Source organism: Gouania willdenowi, chromosome 20 (genome assembly GCF_900634775.1).
Source record: "Gouania willdenowi chromosome 20, fGouWil2.1, whole genome shotgun sequence".
Lineage (NCBI taxonomy): Eukaryota > Metazoa > Chordata > Actinopteri > Blenniiformes > Gobiesocidae > Gouania > Gouania willdenowi.
In genome coordinates this window covers 13,271,085-13,288,859 of record NC_041063.1, presented here as the reverse complement: position 1 = coordinate 13,288,859, position 17,775 = coordinate 13,271,085, and the positions used below count along the sequence as shown (strand labels likewise).

The 17,775-nt window shown below is 39.9% G+C and overlaps 1 protein-coding gene across 6 annotated transcripts in view; it reads right to left on the bottom strand.

The window, feature by feature from the left end:
• Positions 1 to 17,775, bottom strand: part of asap1b (ArfGAP with SH3 domain, ankyrin repeat and PH domain 1b) — a 67,264-nt gene that overhangs the window by 1,835 nt on the left and 47,654 nt on the right. For 2 of the 6 annotated variants that reach the window (XM_028433943.1, XM_028433944.1), the window contains 14 exons: positions 15,450 to 15,616; positions 12,431 to 12,564; positions 12,119 to 12,210; positions 11,853 to 12,039; positions 9,005 to 9,090; positions 8,264 to 8,379; positions 8,117 to 8,184; positions 6,325 to 6,432; positions 5,989 to 6,217; positions 4,080 to 4,148; positions 3,388 to 3,549; positions 1,602 to 1,680; positions 1,145 to 1,209; positions 516 to 1,063 (listed from right to left, as the gene is read on the bottom strand). In XM_028433943.1, coding sequence (XP_028289744.1) covers positions 516 to 1,063; positions 1,145 to 1,209; positions 1,602 to 1,680; positions 3,388 to 3,549; positions 4,080 to 4,148; positions 5,989 to 6,217; positions 6,325 to 6,432; positions 8,117 to 8,184; positions 8,264 to 8,379; positions 9,005 to 9,090; positions 11,853 to 12,039; positions 12,119 to 12,210; positions 12,431 to 12,564; positions 15,450 to 15,616 — 2,110 coding nt within the window. The remainder of the gene's footprint in view (positions 1 to 515; positions 1,064 to 1,144; positions 1,210 to 1,601; positions 1,681 to 3,387; positions 3,550 to 4,079; positions 4,149 to 5,988; positions 6,218 to 6,324; positions 6,433 to 8,116; positions 8,185 to 8,263; positions 8,380 to 9,004; positions 9,091 to 11,852; positions 12,040 to 12,118; positions 12,211 to 12,430; positions 12,565 to 15,449; positions 15,617 to 17,775) is intronic. The other 4 variants (XM_028433947.1, XM_028433948.1, XM_028433946.1 and 1 more) reach the window with 3 other exon arrangements.

The window sequence follows — 17,775 nt, the reverse complement described above, 5'->3', positions numbered from 1 at the left end:
AGAGCAGAGAAAATGTATGTTCAACATCGTATTGTGTATGAAGGGAAATGATCATTTTGCTAATGTTAATCAGCATTATACGACAGTTAGTTCTGACCAAGTAATTTGATTGGACAACAGACATTCCAAAAGTGCTGATATAGAGTAACAACAGCACCCGGACTTCTTACAGATCATATCACTCCCCTGTACAGCTGATCTGAATACTGTTAATTGGGCTAACTACACCGTACTAAACTGTGTGCTCTCCACTTGTGGAACTATTTTTTTTGACGGAGCCAAATGATTAAATCAACAAATCGTAATCTCTTGACACTTATTATTGTTAACTAATAAAATGTGCTTGTAGAACTGTTGAATAAAAGCAATATCACACTCGAGGTCGTGCTGTTGTGCTAAAATATCAGCAGTGGTGTGATCATCTACTGCACAATAGCGGTGTAAAGTCTTCTTTATAGAGTTACTGGCGAGAGAAAAATAAATAAAATAGCCAAAGATGTGTTTAAATGGAATACCGTGTTTATCTTTCTTGGGAGGGGCACGGGGGTCTCTGCAGTGACAGTCCCTCCTGGAGTCCCGTTGGTGTCGTCGGCCGGCTGTTGGGATGGGCTAGCAATGGGAGCTTGATGATTAGGTGACGGAGAATCTTGAGGCTGGGGTTGAGGTTGAGGCTGAGGCGGTGGTGGAGGTTGTGTCTGAGGTCTTTGCAATGATTCACTGTGCGACAGCCTGGGAGTGGACTCGCCTGTGCCAGGTTTCGGGGGTATATCTGCGAGCTGAGGCTTTGGGGGGAGGTCTTTGAGCTGAGGTTTAGGTGGCAGGTCTCCCAGCTGAGGTTTTGGGGGGAGGTCGGAGAGATGCGGCTTTGGTGGAAGTTCTCCGGGTTTAGGGGGGAGTTCGGACAAGTGCGGTTTGGGAGGCAGGTCTCCCAGCTGAGGTCGGTCGGCCACAGGAGCTTTTGCTGCAGGTTCGGTCGCTGGTGGGGACTTTTGGAAGACCTCTGGAGGAAGGCTGGACTTGTCCATAGACGGATGGTGTATGGTGTCAATCTTACGCAAAGCCACTGGATAGATACACATACAGACAATGAAAGGATGAAGTCAAACAACACTTTAAACTGTATCAAATGCGATGAAAATCGAACCTTTCTGAGGTAGTTTGGGAAGAACCCTTGGACCAAGTGTTGACTTTGTGTTGCTTGAAGTAGTGCTAAAAACAGAAGTTTAGAGACATCACCCCTTTACCACCTCATCAAACTTATTCCTAAAGGTGCGACTGTACATTTAATTATTGGCACAACATCCTGTGTGATTGAAATCACGTATTGGCTTATCAAAAACTATGATAGTGTTTTTTATTTAAGTAACTTAGTAGTATTGTTTATTTCTTCTCAAATATAAGCCATTTTATAATGCAGTGACGGGAAAAGATGTTAAATACCTGCTGGATTGTTAGTGTATAATAGTGTGTGACAGTTGACTTTGTGTATGACAACAAATAGTTTTAAGACTTTTTTCTTTAATCGTTTTTAAAATCCAATCTTCTTCTCACACAGAAAGTTGCACCTATAACCAGTAATAATTTTCCATTGTGTCCGATACCTTTGCTGCTGAGGAATGCCTTCAAACTTGTTGGAAACAGGAGACATCTTAGTGATTGAAGGAGGTGTGGAGTCACTTCCTAAAATATTAACACCAGTGATGAGTAAAACATTATTTAACATCAGAGTTTAAAAGGAGATTTATTTGATAACAAAAAATGGAGAAAATCAACATGCTGTGATGGTTTAAATAAAAACAATGAGGGAGGCATCGTCTGGCTGAGCTTTCCATGAGCCCGTGATTTATTTATTTATTTTTTTTAGAAAACTGAGATGGTGTAATAAAGTGCCGATGAATGATTATCAGTGTTTAAGTCGTGACATAAACACAACAGGACAAACATAAGTACATTTATAAAAGCATTTCCGATGCCAGACATACAAGGTAAGCAATATGAATGATTAGGATTAGAGATTAGAGCGTTTCTCTATTAACAGGTTTGTGTTTCCTAGCAAAATGGTGTCTCTGTATGAAGACCTTGATTGAATCTTTGTGAGAATAATTGCAATAAAAGCTTAACTCTGGACTGAAATTGCCCTCCATTGATGCCACTAAACTGGTTTGTTTAATAAGGGGCTAGCTTGTATCGCAATTAGCCATAACATTGTAACCCATTATAACCAGTGTGGATCTTATCATCGAGATTACAAAACTATTATCAAGATTATTGCATTGTGATAAAGCTGATGACAAAGTAGAGTATTTCCTCATATGTTATAAATGTAACTAATCATCAATCACCATTGGATAAATGTTTAAAATTGTAGCATAAGACACAAAAAAATATAAAAGTGTGTATGACTGTTCAAAATTACCACCACACTTCACTTAAAAGCTCTTTTTCAAGATTTGAATCAGGTTCGGGGTCAAATATAATTGTAATTGCATAATTGGTAATTAATTACAATTATGATGTAATTGTGATTGTAATCGTAATTCTAAAGATATGTTGGTGTTGTAATCGTATTATTGAGTTCAGATAATTGACTGAGTAATTGTAATTGGCATGAATATTCTATAAAAAGTGTCAATTACAATTTAATTAAACGTAAAACTGTGGAACCGTGTTATAGTTCTATGGCTGACACATACTTGGTTAACAATCATTAAAATATGTTTCAGATCAAGTTTACCTGTTGGTTCTATTAAGGGTCATTTTACCAATAAAAAAATAAATTTTAATTTAAATTTAAATCAAGGGGTACACTGACACAAAAATGGCTCAGACGTCCACACCAAAAATATTAATACCAATATTTTCATTGATTAGGAAGCCTAACAAGGTAACCAAGACACAAGAAACTAATTAGATGATAGATAATATGTTTTATTTTATACATGGGTCAAAACAGAGCCGTTTTCACAAGAGATGCTAACAGAAAGCTAACACAAGAGGAAGGTCATGTTTTATTGGCTTATTTATTAAAGACTGTAATTGAACTTTAATAATTGAGAACGTAATTGTAGTTGACTTTCACGGAACAAATAAAAATTGTAATTTTGGTTGTAATTGGAAAAAATGCGGGTCAACGTAATTGTAACTGAGTCGTAATTGATTAAAGATGTTAATTGTAATTGAAAAATGTAATTTACCCCAACCCTGCTTTGAATCATATCTAAGTAGAAGATCCATCGGAACCTGCAGAACTGTGTATCACTACACTATCAGTACATTTGGGGCTCACATGGATGTATTTGTGTGTCCATGAGCATTGGACACTGACGTATAGAACCTGCCCAACGTCTGAGAGCCGCTCTGTGCTGTTAATGTGTGTTTGCATCTCACCCCCAGTTAAGCCCCCTTTACTGTGTGGACTGTGAGAGAGTGGGCTGGGTGGGTCGGACAGGGTGCGTTTGTGTCCAGGAGGAGGGGGCGGAGGCCTCTTCTTGGACAGGGTGGAGCTGCCTCCTGCTGTAAGTGTAGAGGGAGGACCAGATGGGGGAGGAGCTGGAGGAGCGATACATAAGACACATGAGGTGATGAAGCTCCACAAAAATATCTCTGATAACCCCCAAAACACCCAGAGGAGGAAGAGCAGAGGATGACGAGGAATGGAGAGAGGGGGAGCGTGAAGTGGAGACGAGTATGAACACAGCACGTGTTGTCGGGGAAATTAAACATTATAAACGGCACACAGCAATTCTAAATTCTTTATTTATGCGTGACAATCGGGACTTTAAAGCACTCACTGGTCGCTAATGTGGAGAAAAGGAAGGTGAAAGCAGCCAATAGAGAGCTCAGCCAGAGAGGAGTCAGCTGTGGTTAAGATTTTACAGCTCAAAGATGGTGGGACGCGTCTCCTTTCAAACACGTCGGCAAGAACTAACTCAACTTGCCGACATCGTCCCGTAATTTAGCGAGAAAAAACCACCACCATCTTGTAAATGTGAGCTGTAAAAGGAAGAAACAACTGAGGGATAACTGTATATGGGGCACACAGCCGAGAAAGAGGGAGAACATAAAACCAGGATATTCACTGATGTATGGTCGAGTGCCAGCCAGAGTGGCGTAGTGCGAATGAGAGCCAAGGAATGCCAAGTGTGGAGCTGAAAGAATAGAGAAACAAAAAAGAGAAAGAAAACAGAGCGAGATGAGGAGTGTGGGAGAGAATCTACAGCATGTCAGACCTATAAAGAGCTCTGCTCCCACACACTGTAAAAACAACAAGATGAAACCTCATCAGTGGTGAGCAACGTAAAAGAATAAATTAAAAAGAAGAAGAAAAAAAAAATAAGGAGGGAAAAAAAAAGGTGGAACAGTGTGAAGCCGGTCCTCAAGGTGAGTGGGAGAGATGAGCTCCTCAGCACCCACGAAGAGGAAACGCTGCTGCTAACGTGAAGCATCTGAGAATCAGGAGGAAAACATTTGTGTTGTTTCGCCTCGTCATCTTATTTTTGCATAAGTGGTCCAAATCATCTTGTTTCCAGTGTTTTTGGTTCTTTATCAACTGAGACTGTCAGATTAAGCTCATCTTTCTTCTGCTTCCGCCAATAATAAATACAGCTTTGGATAAAATACATTGTTTGCAAAGTGAATTTAAATCCTTTTTAGGTAAATCAGACACTAACTACCTGATCATCATCATCATCTAGCCTTTAATGTTTTTAACATTTTTTTATAACCTTGGTTTTTTCTTTTCAGCCATAAGGAGCATTTTATAGCAAATGATAATCACGTTTTGACTTCTTTAATCACATTAAGGTGACAGAACGTATTTTTCCAAATCATCACAACAGATTAAAGTCTCCTCGATAAAATTAACTAGATTAATAACTACTTAATCTTAAATTGGATAAAACTTTAAATTATAGGGGCAAGTTTGGTAAGGTACATTTAAGACTGGTGGCCAGTCCATCAAATGGTTACAACATATCTTCAAAAATACACAATTTTAGCCCTATAGTAAGTTTAAAAAGGGTTTCAAACTCTATTCCTTGAGGGTCGTCGTTGTGCACAGATTTTAAATGAGCTCTGGTTAGTTGGATCGCTATAAGGTTTTCTTAAGAAACCCCACTTCAGATTAAGGTGAGATATTGATTTCATATCAAACTCGCACACAAGTAGGGAGCACATGCACACTTCACTAATCATTTATCAGAATGTACAGAGAGAACAGGGTCAGTGGGGCCAGATTTTGTGCCAAAAAATGTGTATGATCCTTGATATGTATTTATTTTTTATTTGACCAAACATGCCAAAGCCTTTGTTATGAGTCACGTCCAAACCTGCCGTCCTACACTGGAAACAAGTGAAATCCCTCCCCAATGGCCTTAACAAAAATAAGATTCAAATTTTAAATCAGATGACAAAGAAAATGACTTGTTAAGATGGATGTTGTGATCTTATGTGGTGATTTACAATCTGGTAAAGAGCTGTGACGAGTTCAAAGAGGGAGGGTGTTGTCTTTAATTCCAGCAGCGCCGACCCAGCACAGCCTTAGTACGCCCTGTGTATTTTCTGGGCTGATAAAGTGTGTGTATCAGCGCCTCTTTTACATGCCTCACTAATGATCACCAACTAAAAGCTTACTACAGTATGTATGTAAGCAGTCCTAATGACACCTGCTTCCCGCCATCTGAGCCAAGTGCGGTGACAAATTGCATACCAACGTAGGTTTGATTGACGGTGCACCAGGGTAAGTGATAACAGAGCATTCCTGAAGACTCCTGGGCACAGTAACACATTGTAAGAAGTAACGAGGGTCGGTGTCGCTCGTTCTTTACACAGTTATCATTACAAACCAACAGAAAAAGAAGAAGAAAAAAAAAGTAGAGTAGAAACATCTTGATATCACTTCTAAACTGCAGACGACCTTGCTAGATCTGAAATATCTTAGCATTTATTTCTGGGTAAACATTAGCTGCCCTCGCAGCAGGCAGGTCTGACCTTTGCCCTGGTTCCTGGGAGGCAGCGGCGGGCCGTCGGCAACAGGGGAGGAGCTGAGGTCGGTGGAGGCGCTGTACATCTGGTTGGTGAAGGCGCTGTAGGACAGACGCTGCTGCTTGTCTCTCTGGCTGATGAAGCCAGGCAGGGAGAGCTTGTCGTGAGGGGACAAGCTAGAGGAGTGGCAGAAGCTCTGTGGCCTTGGAGAGCGGTCCTTCTTGATGGGGCTGGGCTGGGAAGTAGAATCACAACCTTTAACATTCACAGCTTCACTCTTTGAAACCTGAACAGATCTGTAGGATGTTCTCATCTAAAAAAAAATGGGGGTCGGGTTCAAACCTTATCGTCCAGATCATCGTCACTCTCGTCCATCTCCTCCAGGCGGAGGCTCCACTCATACTCCACGTGAATGTGAGGGTTAAACTTCCCCTCTGCGGCCTGCACGAGCTGAAACACAAAAACCATGGTTTAATACATTCAGAATCAGAAACTGTTTCGAGGACTTTGTTTTGGTGCAAACAATAAATGTAGAGGAAAAAATACAAGAAGACAAGAGCAAGGATAACAGTGCAACCAGTAGCAAAATGAAAAAAAATAATAAAATATTAATTCAGAATGTCAAAGAAAAAAAAAAAGCAGAACAACATTGGAATTTTCAGGGAGAGGATGATTACATAAATACATGATATAGATATAACCCCTGCTTTACAACCTGTGTCCCCCACAATTCACTTAGACCAGTAGTTATCAAAATGTTTTGGCTCAAGTACCCCTTTTATCTTATTTCTGAATCCAAGTACCCCCTTTGTGCGACTACAACCTTTTGCTCAGAATACTCTGAAACAAGTTTGGATGAACTATGGTCGTGCCCGCGGAACGTCTTTGTGACGAGTAGCACGTTCCATGTTCCCGATAATTCAGTCAAGAGCCAGCCCCCTGGCGCCCTCGTGTCACATACGAAGTAATGGGCCCCATTCATTTATTGGTACGTGTCAATGATTCTGTACCACCATTGACTCACAAAAAAATGAAAAAACTACATTAATGGAAATTGCCAAAAAAAGGGGGCTGGGCCCCCAGGCCCCTAATTGAATTGTGCGAGGCATTATCCTACTTTCGTTTTTCTTTTCTTTTGGGGCCCTCTTTTTTCGACAATTTCCATTTAAGTTGCTCTCTCATTTATTTGAGTCAAATATTGCGACAGTTGGTGGTACCGTATCATTGACACCAATATATGAATATATATATACATTACTCCGTATGTGCCACGGGGGCCCCAATTTGTTTTACTCGGTGGAACCGAGTCATTTGACTGAATTCTCAGGAACGTGGTACATGCTATTTGGAGCGGAGACATTCCGCGGGCCCGACTGTAGTTCATCCGAACTTGTTAGTTATGTTCTAATCAAGATAATTTCCATCATCATTGATATGATTAACATTTTAAACTAAACCCATGTTTTTTATGCTTTAATTTGTCAATTTTTCACCCTACCCCCTGTAGGTACACGTACCCCCATTTGAGAAACACTGACTTAAACCCTTCAGAATAATTGAAGTTATATTCTTGAATGTAAATAATGCAAAAATATGCTTCAAAGGTTGTTTTAATAAAGCACTAGTTCATAAATTGACTCATATTTAGTCCCAAAATTGCATTTTATTAATTAAATAACTGTTCTTTCAATTATATCCTTCCTATTGTGACTAGAATATTCAGAAATAACTACACAGTACAGATAAAAAACTAATTAAACAAACAATAGGCTACAGAAAGAAAAACATACAGATGTGTTTGTGGTTAGACTTCAGCTCAGTACGTGTTCCATTGTTTTCCATCTGCCTGCTTTTTTAGTGCTAATAACATACATACATGCAGAATTACTTCCACTCTGTTGGCCTTCCTGCTCGAGGCTGGAGACAGACCTTTGAATCTCATTCAGCGTTTTGACTAAACTGGTCAATGCAAACATTACATGAGATCATTTCACCCTCTTGCCACCCACACATGGTTTTTAGTCTAATTAATGTGACTAAATGTGTGTATTCTGTGTGTGTGTGTGTGTGTGTGTTTTTAACATATTTTTAAGCAATCATCTTGTGTTGATCAGCACAGCAATGCTGTACTTACAGCCTCCTCGCACTGACTGTTCCTCAGTCGCCTGGCAACATCCAGCGCCGTCTCTCCGTTCTGATTGGCTACAGGGCAAGGAAGGGAGAGTGAGGAGTTGAGAATGTGCCACAGACCAAAGGGATGGGCCTTGGATGTGTGACTCACTGATGTCGGTGGCCGGCTTGCCCCTCAGGAGCAGCTTGAGGCACTCAGGCTTTTCGTACATGCAGCAGTAATGCAGCGCGGTGTTCCCCCACTCCGTCTGCTTATCCAGGTTACCACTGGAGAGGAGAACACAGGACAGAAATCAAAAGCCTGAGGGAGTTTCCTTCCATCACTCTTTGTTCTGAGAAGTCATGTGCCATTAACCAGGATTTTAAGGGTTTACAGTAAAAGAAATGAGTTGGAAAACAAGATTTAAGCATCTTTTGAGAAGAAAACTGCATTATATCCTTTCTAAAGAAATTAAAGCCAGCCAAAACAATATTTTGATTGAATTCAACTTCTAATATAAAGCCTGATGTGAGGCATTGACCAAAGAGCGTGTGTGCAGTTGGAGCAGTGGTGGGTAAACAATTGAAAAGAGAGGAATAAATTACGGCACAGAACAAGTGCCTGACCCATTTCTCTTTGCCTTGTGGGAATCTAAGCTGAGCAAAGCTGAACTGTGCTGTGCTCTCTCTGTCTTTTACAGCATCATTTTAACAAACCAGAGCACAGAGGAAAAAACAGACTAAAGGTGGACTGGAACGTACAGTTTGATGCAGCAAGTTTACAGGAAATAACAATTTCCATGAAGTAAATCCAAAATATTGACTTTAACAGAAACCGATGCCAACACAATTTGGACAAACGTGTAACAAATTGTCATTGGCAAAAAATATATATATTATTTGAAAACTGTACCTGTTTTGCACAAGAAAGTCCACTAGGTGCAGTGAGGTCTGGTCAGCAGTCCGTACAGAGTAGTGCAGTGCTGTCTCTCCAGATTCCTGCAGGGGGCCATCAAACACAGCAGAGACAGTGAGGTGATGGAGGAGAGCATCCATTCTGTATTCTCTGCCTCTCCGAGTCTTTTTCAGCATTTAAAACAAGCTACAATAAACAAAATGGCTCCTAAAAGTAAGGTTTTCCAGGAATCATATTTGGATTCGGTTAATTTTTGGTCAATAAAAATCCTGCCAAAATCTGATTTGGCAAACGAAAACTGAATCTGAAGATTTATTATAGATTTAATGCACAGGAGTAATTTTTTTACAGCTTATTAGAGCATCTCACAGATGAATACAGGCTCGATTTAGCCACGCATTTCAACTGTGATGTGTATATCTCAGGCTGGAGGTTTGTGGGATGTCACTGTGGAGCACTTTGTATGTACTGACAGCAGCAGATCAGATATCGGTGAGTCAGACTTCATCACATAGACAGCAGCTGCAGCAGCAGCTCCGTCTCTCACTAAATAACTCCTCTCTAACGCACATTCATCTCACTGCACACCTATTTTCTAAGAGGGAGCTCCCGATGTTTGTTACAAAACCTTGACCCAATTATGTCAGATTAGGTCTGATCACGCTTGATGTTTATAGTACGCTGTTCTTGCCATCTACTGTGTGTTACAGAACTTTCATTTATGCCCCAAGCGGCGCCGCAGGAGGCGTGCAAAACAAAGAAAGGAAAAGAAAAAGACTCAGCAGCAAAATGAAAAGCAGACACAAGAGCGAAAGCTGCTGCAGATGTCTTCATTTAAGTAAATAAGGAGTGAGTTGATGCAGATGATGCCATAGATGTTGCTGTCTATCACCACCTGCTGGACAAGTGTTGTTGTAGGTATGCTACAGCCAAGCAGGGAAAATCACAAGAATATTGTGCGTCCGTGCTGTGGGACGAACTTCTGCAGGATCATCTGCAAAGCTCTGCAGAACACTGCAGTGCGCAGAAGCCAGTGATTATTACACTTTACCCAAATGACGCCAAGGTACGCTAATAATAGTGTCATCTTCAAACACATCTAGCCCTGGAGAAAACTTTAAATTGTGCAGTGTAAAGAACAATGGAGGGGCTAAAATATATTACATAGCATTACCAGATCATTGTTCACATTGAAGTAGCTGAGGATTTCACCATTGAGGCACAAACCAGGAGATATTAATGTGACTATTAATATCACAGTTACGTTTACGCCAACAAGCCACTAGCTGGTAGAACCACCTCGACTTTTTCTGGTATTGTGTTGGTTGATTACATTCATGGGATTATCGCCCTTTTTTGACTTGGTGAAGAACTGGTTTAAGGTGAGCTGTTAACTAAGAAGAGGTTTGTACATAAATGTGTTTAAAACATAATATGTTTTAGAGGAGAATATTGTAAGCTGTAAGGTTTATATCTTCAGTGATGTATGTTATACCACTAATGAGCAGTCAATGACTCAGCTATTTTACTCAAAGGAAGACGGAGAGAAACCCCGTTAAATATCTACAACCAATGAGTTACAGTTTTTAACACTTTTTTCGTATAATTTTTTTAATTCTGTTTGAATCACATGATGCCTACATTAAAGCCCTATTCACAGGGGATTAGTTTTACCTAGGGACCACATGTTATAAATAAATAAACATCTGCTTTTTATGCGGCGCATTCGCACGGGATAACTGAAGCCTGAGATTTTGCTGAAATGTACGGACATCTGAAAACGTGAAACAGTATGTGAGTAGATGTTAAAGCAACTTTGCAGGCTTTTGACCACAGCTTGGTGCTGTGCTACTGCTAGCGCTAGCCAGCTGTATAAAATAGAAGGCTACAAACAGAAAAAAAAAAAAAAAAAGATTATTACTGCACAGTGCAAAGCAGGACTTCATCTACCATTTTCTTCTGATATTGCTCCTTCTCTTTTTGTTGCCGTATGTTACAGGCCCGGGACCCAAAAGGTTTAATAAACACTCCAATGCAGCCTCCATTCTTCACCAAAAGTAAATACACATGTGTCCCAGTGTCACGGTGTTTACCTCGTACTGAGATCGATTATGAGCATATATGCGCATGCGCAGTACCGTAAAAAACAAATTTAATAAAAAAAAAAAAAAATTAATCAGTTTTGTTTATTTTTGTTTTCAAAGGGAATGGACAAGTGTTTTATTAGTCTATTAGATTAGGTTAAGGTTAGGGTTGCATGATCATAATCAATCTCAGTACGAGGTAAACACAGACCGTGACACCGGAAACAAAACAATGCGTAATCACGCATCTGATCCCGCCCATTTATGTACAAATCACAGAGATGTCTATTCGCATTGGATTAGTATTATCACAGGACTTCGGAATTCAGCAAAATATAGTATGTAATTTGCGGGGGAATTTTTACTTTACAAATTACTGACATGGCCGATTCGCACGGGATAAACGTCACGGACATTCTCCACAATTATTACAAATCGCATGTGGTCCCTAGGTAAAACTAATCCTGTGCTAATAGGGCTTAGGACTGTTTTTATTCCATTTTTTTTTTAGCTAAATGAATTATTAAACATTATTTGCATCCTTCTTATTAACCCTGACTTCATAGAATCTGTCTTTGTGTTTCTGCTTTAGCTCAGTTAAGCATTTTTACTCTATGTGAAATTTTAAACTTCATTATTTTATTGTATTTTTTTTTTACTGATTCGAGCAAGTTAGTGTATAAATACCATTTTCTTTCTTTTAGATTTATTTCTTTACTGAGCTGTTAAAAGAAAACAAAAGAAAACCAGAGTGGACTCACTGGTCCTGCCTCAGGAAGCGGCTCCATCAGCTCCACCCCTTCGGCGTACACCTGAATGAGAGAGAGCAGGTCCCTGGACTGAACCGCTTCAAACAGCTCGATCATCTTAGCTGGTGCTGATGTGCATGTCTTCCTGGCAAACTTGTGATCCACGTACTTAGCGTTGATGAACTCCTTCCTCACCGTCCTGTGAGCAGAAAGTGTTCTTTAAGCCTCAATAGTTACAGAAATGAGACATATGGGTGTAAAATGAAGAGGCGACTTACATGTCACTTGAAGGAGTGGGCTTTGGTGAAGGGGAGGGGAGGTTTCCCTCCATGATCTCATTGAAACTACTGTTCCCTACATTCTTAGCCAGCTGGTGGAGAAAGAACAAGCATGAAATGCAGAAATGTCAACAAGCACGGTGGCATTTACATGAAGAACATGAGCTTTGGGAGACAAATCCCAGGAGTCAGATTCTCTTTCTATTCTCACTATTCCAACATTTCACTAGAGATTGAAATAGTAAATCATGTTCCTCAAAAAAAAAACAGTTACAGTATTTTTTTAGTCAGTAAAAGACTCGTCTGACTTACCAAGAGCTCTGAGGTCCCCAACTTGTCCAGCTCCATGGACTGGATGCGAGAAATGTGTACTCCCATCTCTCTGTGGATGCCAGAGCACTCGATGCAGGTGAGGATGCCCAGGTTCGTCGACAACCATTTGGGATCTGCAAACAATGACCAAGCAAAAAAAGCTCTCATCGATAATTGATAGGAAACTCAGAGTAGTGATCGAATCTTCTTCTGCAAACTGCCAGCAGAACATTTTAAAATCCAAGTTAAAGGCACTTGTTTTCTCTACTGTGTCTAACTGAGAGGGAAATGTTTAATGTTTTTACTGCTGATTTAATGTTTATTGATTTTTAAACTGTTAAATGTTTTCTGTTGCATTTTCTAATCATGTAAAGGGACGTTGAATTGCTTTGTGTATGAATCATTTTATGTAACAAATCTGTAGAATATTGACAATGTGCTGCCTGTTGGTGTGCAGATCAATATGAATAATAATATAATACTACTACTACTACTAGTACTCTATACTACTATATTATATAGCATTATTAAGATTAATTAAACTTGTATGTTCTGCATTTTATTTATGAATCCCTCTGGTTAGCAGAAGACCACTGTCTGAAAGAAAGAGTCCACTGTGTGACCCCAGGATGCTGAGATCCTGCAAATCCGTGAATTATCTTCACACGACTTTATGAACTGCAGGGATTGACCAGGATCCCTGCTTGATATTCTGATGCAGTGTAAGAGATTTGGGCGAGTATTAAAGCGAGGGCGTGTGACCTCAGCACTGCAGTGACGCTGCATCCAGAGTTGTTGTTCTCTGCGTTTCAGACAAGTGAGCACCAGGCGGAGGCCAGGTGGAAACATCACAGGGCAAGAAAACAATGAGTCATCCCAGAGCAGCAAAGAGGGCAGTGAACACATGCGTTAACATGACACAGCGAGCAGATGCAGTCTGACGATGTTTGGCTGTGTGCATGTTAAGCATAATGAGCCAACGCTGACCCCTGGAGCTGCTTTTAATGCTACAGCAGCACATCTGTGTTGTGCACACTGAGGTCCTCGGAGAATATCAATTGATGGAGACCTTTCTGTACTCGGAGATGGAAAAGGTGACCCACGAGAGTCATTAGAAGGACTTTTCAACCATGAGGTGAAATGTTTTCATTTAGGACACGAGGGAGCGCTCGACTCTGCAGCAGCAGCTGAAACTCAGTCACATTCAGGAAAGTAATCGGAATAAAACTACTGCCCATCTCATCTGGAACACATTCTAAGACTGAAATCTAAATAATTTAAGGCAGTTGTTCTCAAACTATTTTGGCTCTCGTACCCCGTTTCTCTTATTTCTGAATCCAAGAACCCCCTTTGTCTGACTACGACATTTTGTTCAAAATTCTGTGAAAAATAACTATAAAGCATAATGATGATGATAAAACACATTTTAAACAATCTCATTTTGTAAAGAAGTGGAATAAACCAGTATTTAGTCCCTCCTGAATAGATTTATTTCTATAGTTTTTATAATTTCCAGTCATATCCAGTCTGGTGCAGGACCGAGACTGACCCTTGTATTTTCAGTTCATGTTTGTAATGAACATCATTTCCATTATAATTTTTAACTAAAATAAACATTATAAAACCTCATATTTTTAATGCTTTCATTTGTTCATTTTCCACACTCTCTCTCTCAAGTACCCCCTGTAGTGCCATCGTGTACCCCTAGGAGTACACGTACCCCCATTGAGAAACACTGCTCTAAGGCAGCGGTTCCCAAACAGGGGTACGTGTACACCTAGGGGTACAGGAGCACATTGCAGGGGTTACTCAGAAAGATTTAACAATTAATTTTAAAATAATCGGGAAATGTTCCTAGTTTCTTTTTAGGCTCTTATTTGGACAAATTCACCACAAACTAACAGTACTATTGCTCAATAAAAAACTATATTTTCTTGTAATTTATTGAAACAGGATTATTTTAGGTGGTAGTTGCTATTTTATCACACTTGTGAAAATTGGAGACAATAATTAACTACATTTTCCATAGGAGACAATATTTACTAAATAGCAATCACATAAAAGTTGCATTGTTTTTTAATAATTTCCACTCATTGTTTTTGTAAATTAAGTGTTAGGGAACCTTTTTTTTTCTGTAAAAAAAAAGGTCTTAAAGAACCAATGATCGAGACACAGTTAGTGGTTTAGGAGAGCTTGCTGTTCCACAAATGAAAAAGCATATGAAATTATGAAGAGGGTACTTATGATAGGAAGAGGGGCAACACATGATATGACAAAAATGCAAAAGGGGGTACACAGGACAAAAAAGATCGAGAAACACTGCTCAAAAGGAGCACAGACATGACTAACTACTCACGCACCTCTTGTTTGTGTGTGACTTATGTAACAACATGATGTAATGATGTTATTTCTCCAAGACTAGAAAAGTTCCCGCCCTAAGAGCCGAAAATCCTCCCGTTGGTCAGAGGAGGTGCTGCTGTGTTTGTGTAGCCCAAATGCAGTGTGTGCATATTTGTGTGTGTGTTTAACTTTGTACACGTGCAAGTCTCCTGCAGGTCTACAACCCTCCTAAGTGCTGACTCTTTGCTACTGAGTGCGGGGGAGGGAGGATGAAGATGGGAGCTGTGCACTGAATGCTAACAACACTTGAACGCTCACAGGCACACGCACGGACACGCGCTCGTTAGTTGAAGGCTGCAGAGGGGTTTGAAGTGCAGCTTGTTCAGTTGCCTTTAGGCTGAAGGACGGAGAGATGAAGGCAGTCGTGACACTGCAAAAGTGAAGTGTGGCTCCAGATGAATACAGAACATACCGTATCACAGTATAGATTTACAATGATCTGACTTTACATTATGACCTCTGAAGGATGAAGTGAATAACACTTTTAGAGCTCACGCCCTCTCTTTCAGTCCAGGGGACACACATGGTCCAACAATCTACCAGCGTCCCATTGGTGTGAGTGTGACTTTGTTGACATTGTAACGCGCTTTGGGACTACTACACTATGTACAAAACTCACCAGAAGCCCCACAGTCGCAGCACATTTCATTGCCTGGCATTCGAAACACATCTTCTATGATGGCTTTGGTCAGGTCCTCTAATCCATCCTCCGCTCCGGTGCTCTGCTCACCACGAAACGCCATGTTTAACGCCTCCTCCTTACTGTTGGTCAGCACAGAGATCCAACTGCAACAAGGAAACAGTTATAGTTATAGATCAACACATCTTTATAAGTCAAATAGCATTTAAGGCACAATAGAAACTTCCCCCAAAAAACATTTAGAAACTATTTATTGAAAAAGCTGAGACGAATAACTCACGAGACAAAATGAACTTTCGGTCACTCACTACACGCACGGACAACAAAAAACAGCTTTTGTGTGTCAGTAAGCGGTACCAGGTTATGGAACAGTTTGTGTGTGGAAATAAAAAAAAAACGTCTTAAAATACATAAAAAGTATTTCTCGAGGCATGTTAAAGGGAAAAAATTATAAATAGGTGTGTATATACTTATGTACTGTATGTGTATGTTTGGACAGATGAATACATAGTGGATTAGATTAATTTTATAATTATATAGATATATATCGATGATTCATTTCTCCTTTTACAGTGTAAATAGGTGTATATCATAAGAAGATTAATGTATGTACAGGCTTCATGTGCAGGATTTTGTAACTATTTATTCTCTCTTTGCTTTGTTTTAGTTTTTAATTATGATTATTATTATTTTCTCATTGTGGTAATTGCACTGCTGTTGTTTTCATGTTCAAAATAAAAATTAAACCAATTAATCAATCAATCAAAATAACCTTCGTATAAAGGTAAAATATAACTTTGCAACAGCAACATTACTAAACTCATAAAGGTAAATAAAATCAAAGACTTGATGACATTTTTTGAGGGTTTCTATGTTTGTTTGGTTATCTTTAGAGTGTGCGCCTGCTTAATTAGAAGACAAACTGCGTAAAGAATCAGAGAAACCCTTTCCATTATCAGTGACCAAAATAAAGAAGTTAAATCACGTAACCACCTAAAGCTGAAAACACATACTGTACATGTGCTCATTAAATTAACTTTACGAATGAAAATAATGTAGCTGAGTTTCAAAACACTTCCCAACCTGCAGCAGTGCAATCATACACAAACGCACTATATACACAAAACAGCCTGGCACATAGAGTGCACCCACAGCTGAATGGTTGGTATATACAGTAAATACAAGTATAAAACTAGATATTTAAAATCCAGTGAAGTGCGTGTGCACTGATGATCAGGTTTCTGACATGCATGACTATCAGCTTCCAGCTGAGCTCCTATGGATCTCTAAATATTTGAAGGGCAATCCCCAGTGAAGCTGCAGTAGAACGTTGCGTGACAGAGCCAGCAGAGAGGAGCTGTGAGCTGGGACCCAAGGGACTACACGACCAGGAGACAACAAAGAGTGCCAAACAAAACCCACAATTCAGGAGGTTATTCATTCATGCGATGTGAGAATACATTATATTTAACATGAAAACTGTTCATACCAACCCCTGAAACAGAAGCACCTTAAAATTCTGAAGCTATTTGAGCTACCATAGCTTAAGTGTGCTAGCGTTGCACCTTTATGCATGTCTACATTACATTTTTGTTTCCCATTAATTTTAATTGATATTAACTCATTGACTGCCAAAGACGTCTGTAGACGTGAATTGTGTTTTCCGGCTGGGGTTGCTAGGAGACAGTGTGACGAAGCTCTTCAGTGAATATCTGACTTGTACAATGATGTAGTGACCAACTGGTGCCATGTAGGTGGCAGCAGTACACCTTTGGATGAGAGATCACCCATGATGGGCAGAGCTCAGAGAGAGAGGAAAGGAGTTTACAAGACAGAAAATGGTGCTACGAAAGTTGATGCTGAAGTTCCCAGCAGCGCACACTCGACCAGAGCATGTGTGGAACTAAGTGGACTATTGAGAGTGTCGTGATGGTGAGAGAAAATGATCAAAAAACAGGGCGAGCGGTGAGACTTGGCATAACCGGGATGAGGGGGAAGTTGTGTGTGTGGAGACTGACGGGGGGAGAGACTTGGAGGACGGCCAAAATACAGTAAAAAAAACATTCAACTCTGACCCAGATAGCAAAATAATTGTTGCCATTAAAGGTCAGTCTCAGTGTTGTTTTTGTAGTTTTATAGTAGGAAACTAATGTTGAGGCATCACTAAAGCTAAAAAAAAATAGCTTCAAAGTCACTAATAGGTTTTTTTCAGAAAAAGACGGGTTTTCTCAGCTTTTTGTCACAAACTGGTGATTTGTGTGAAACTTGCCTCCATTCAACTGCTGATTACAGAAGAATGAAACAA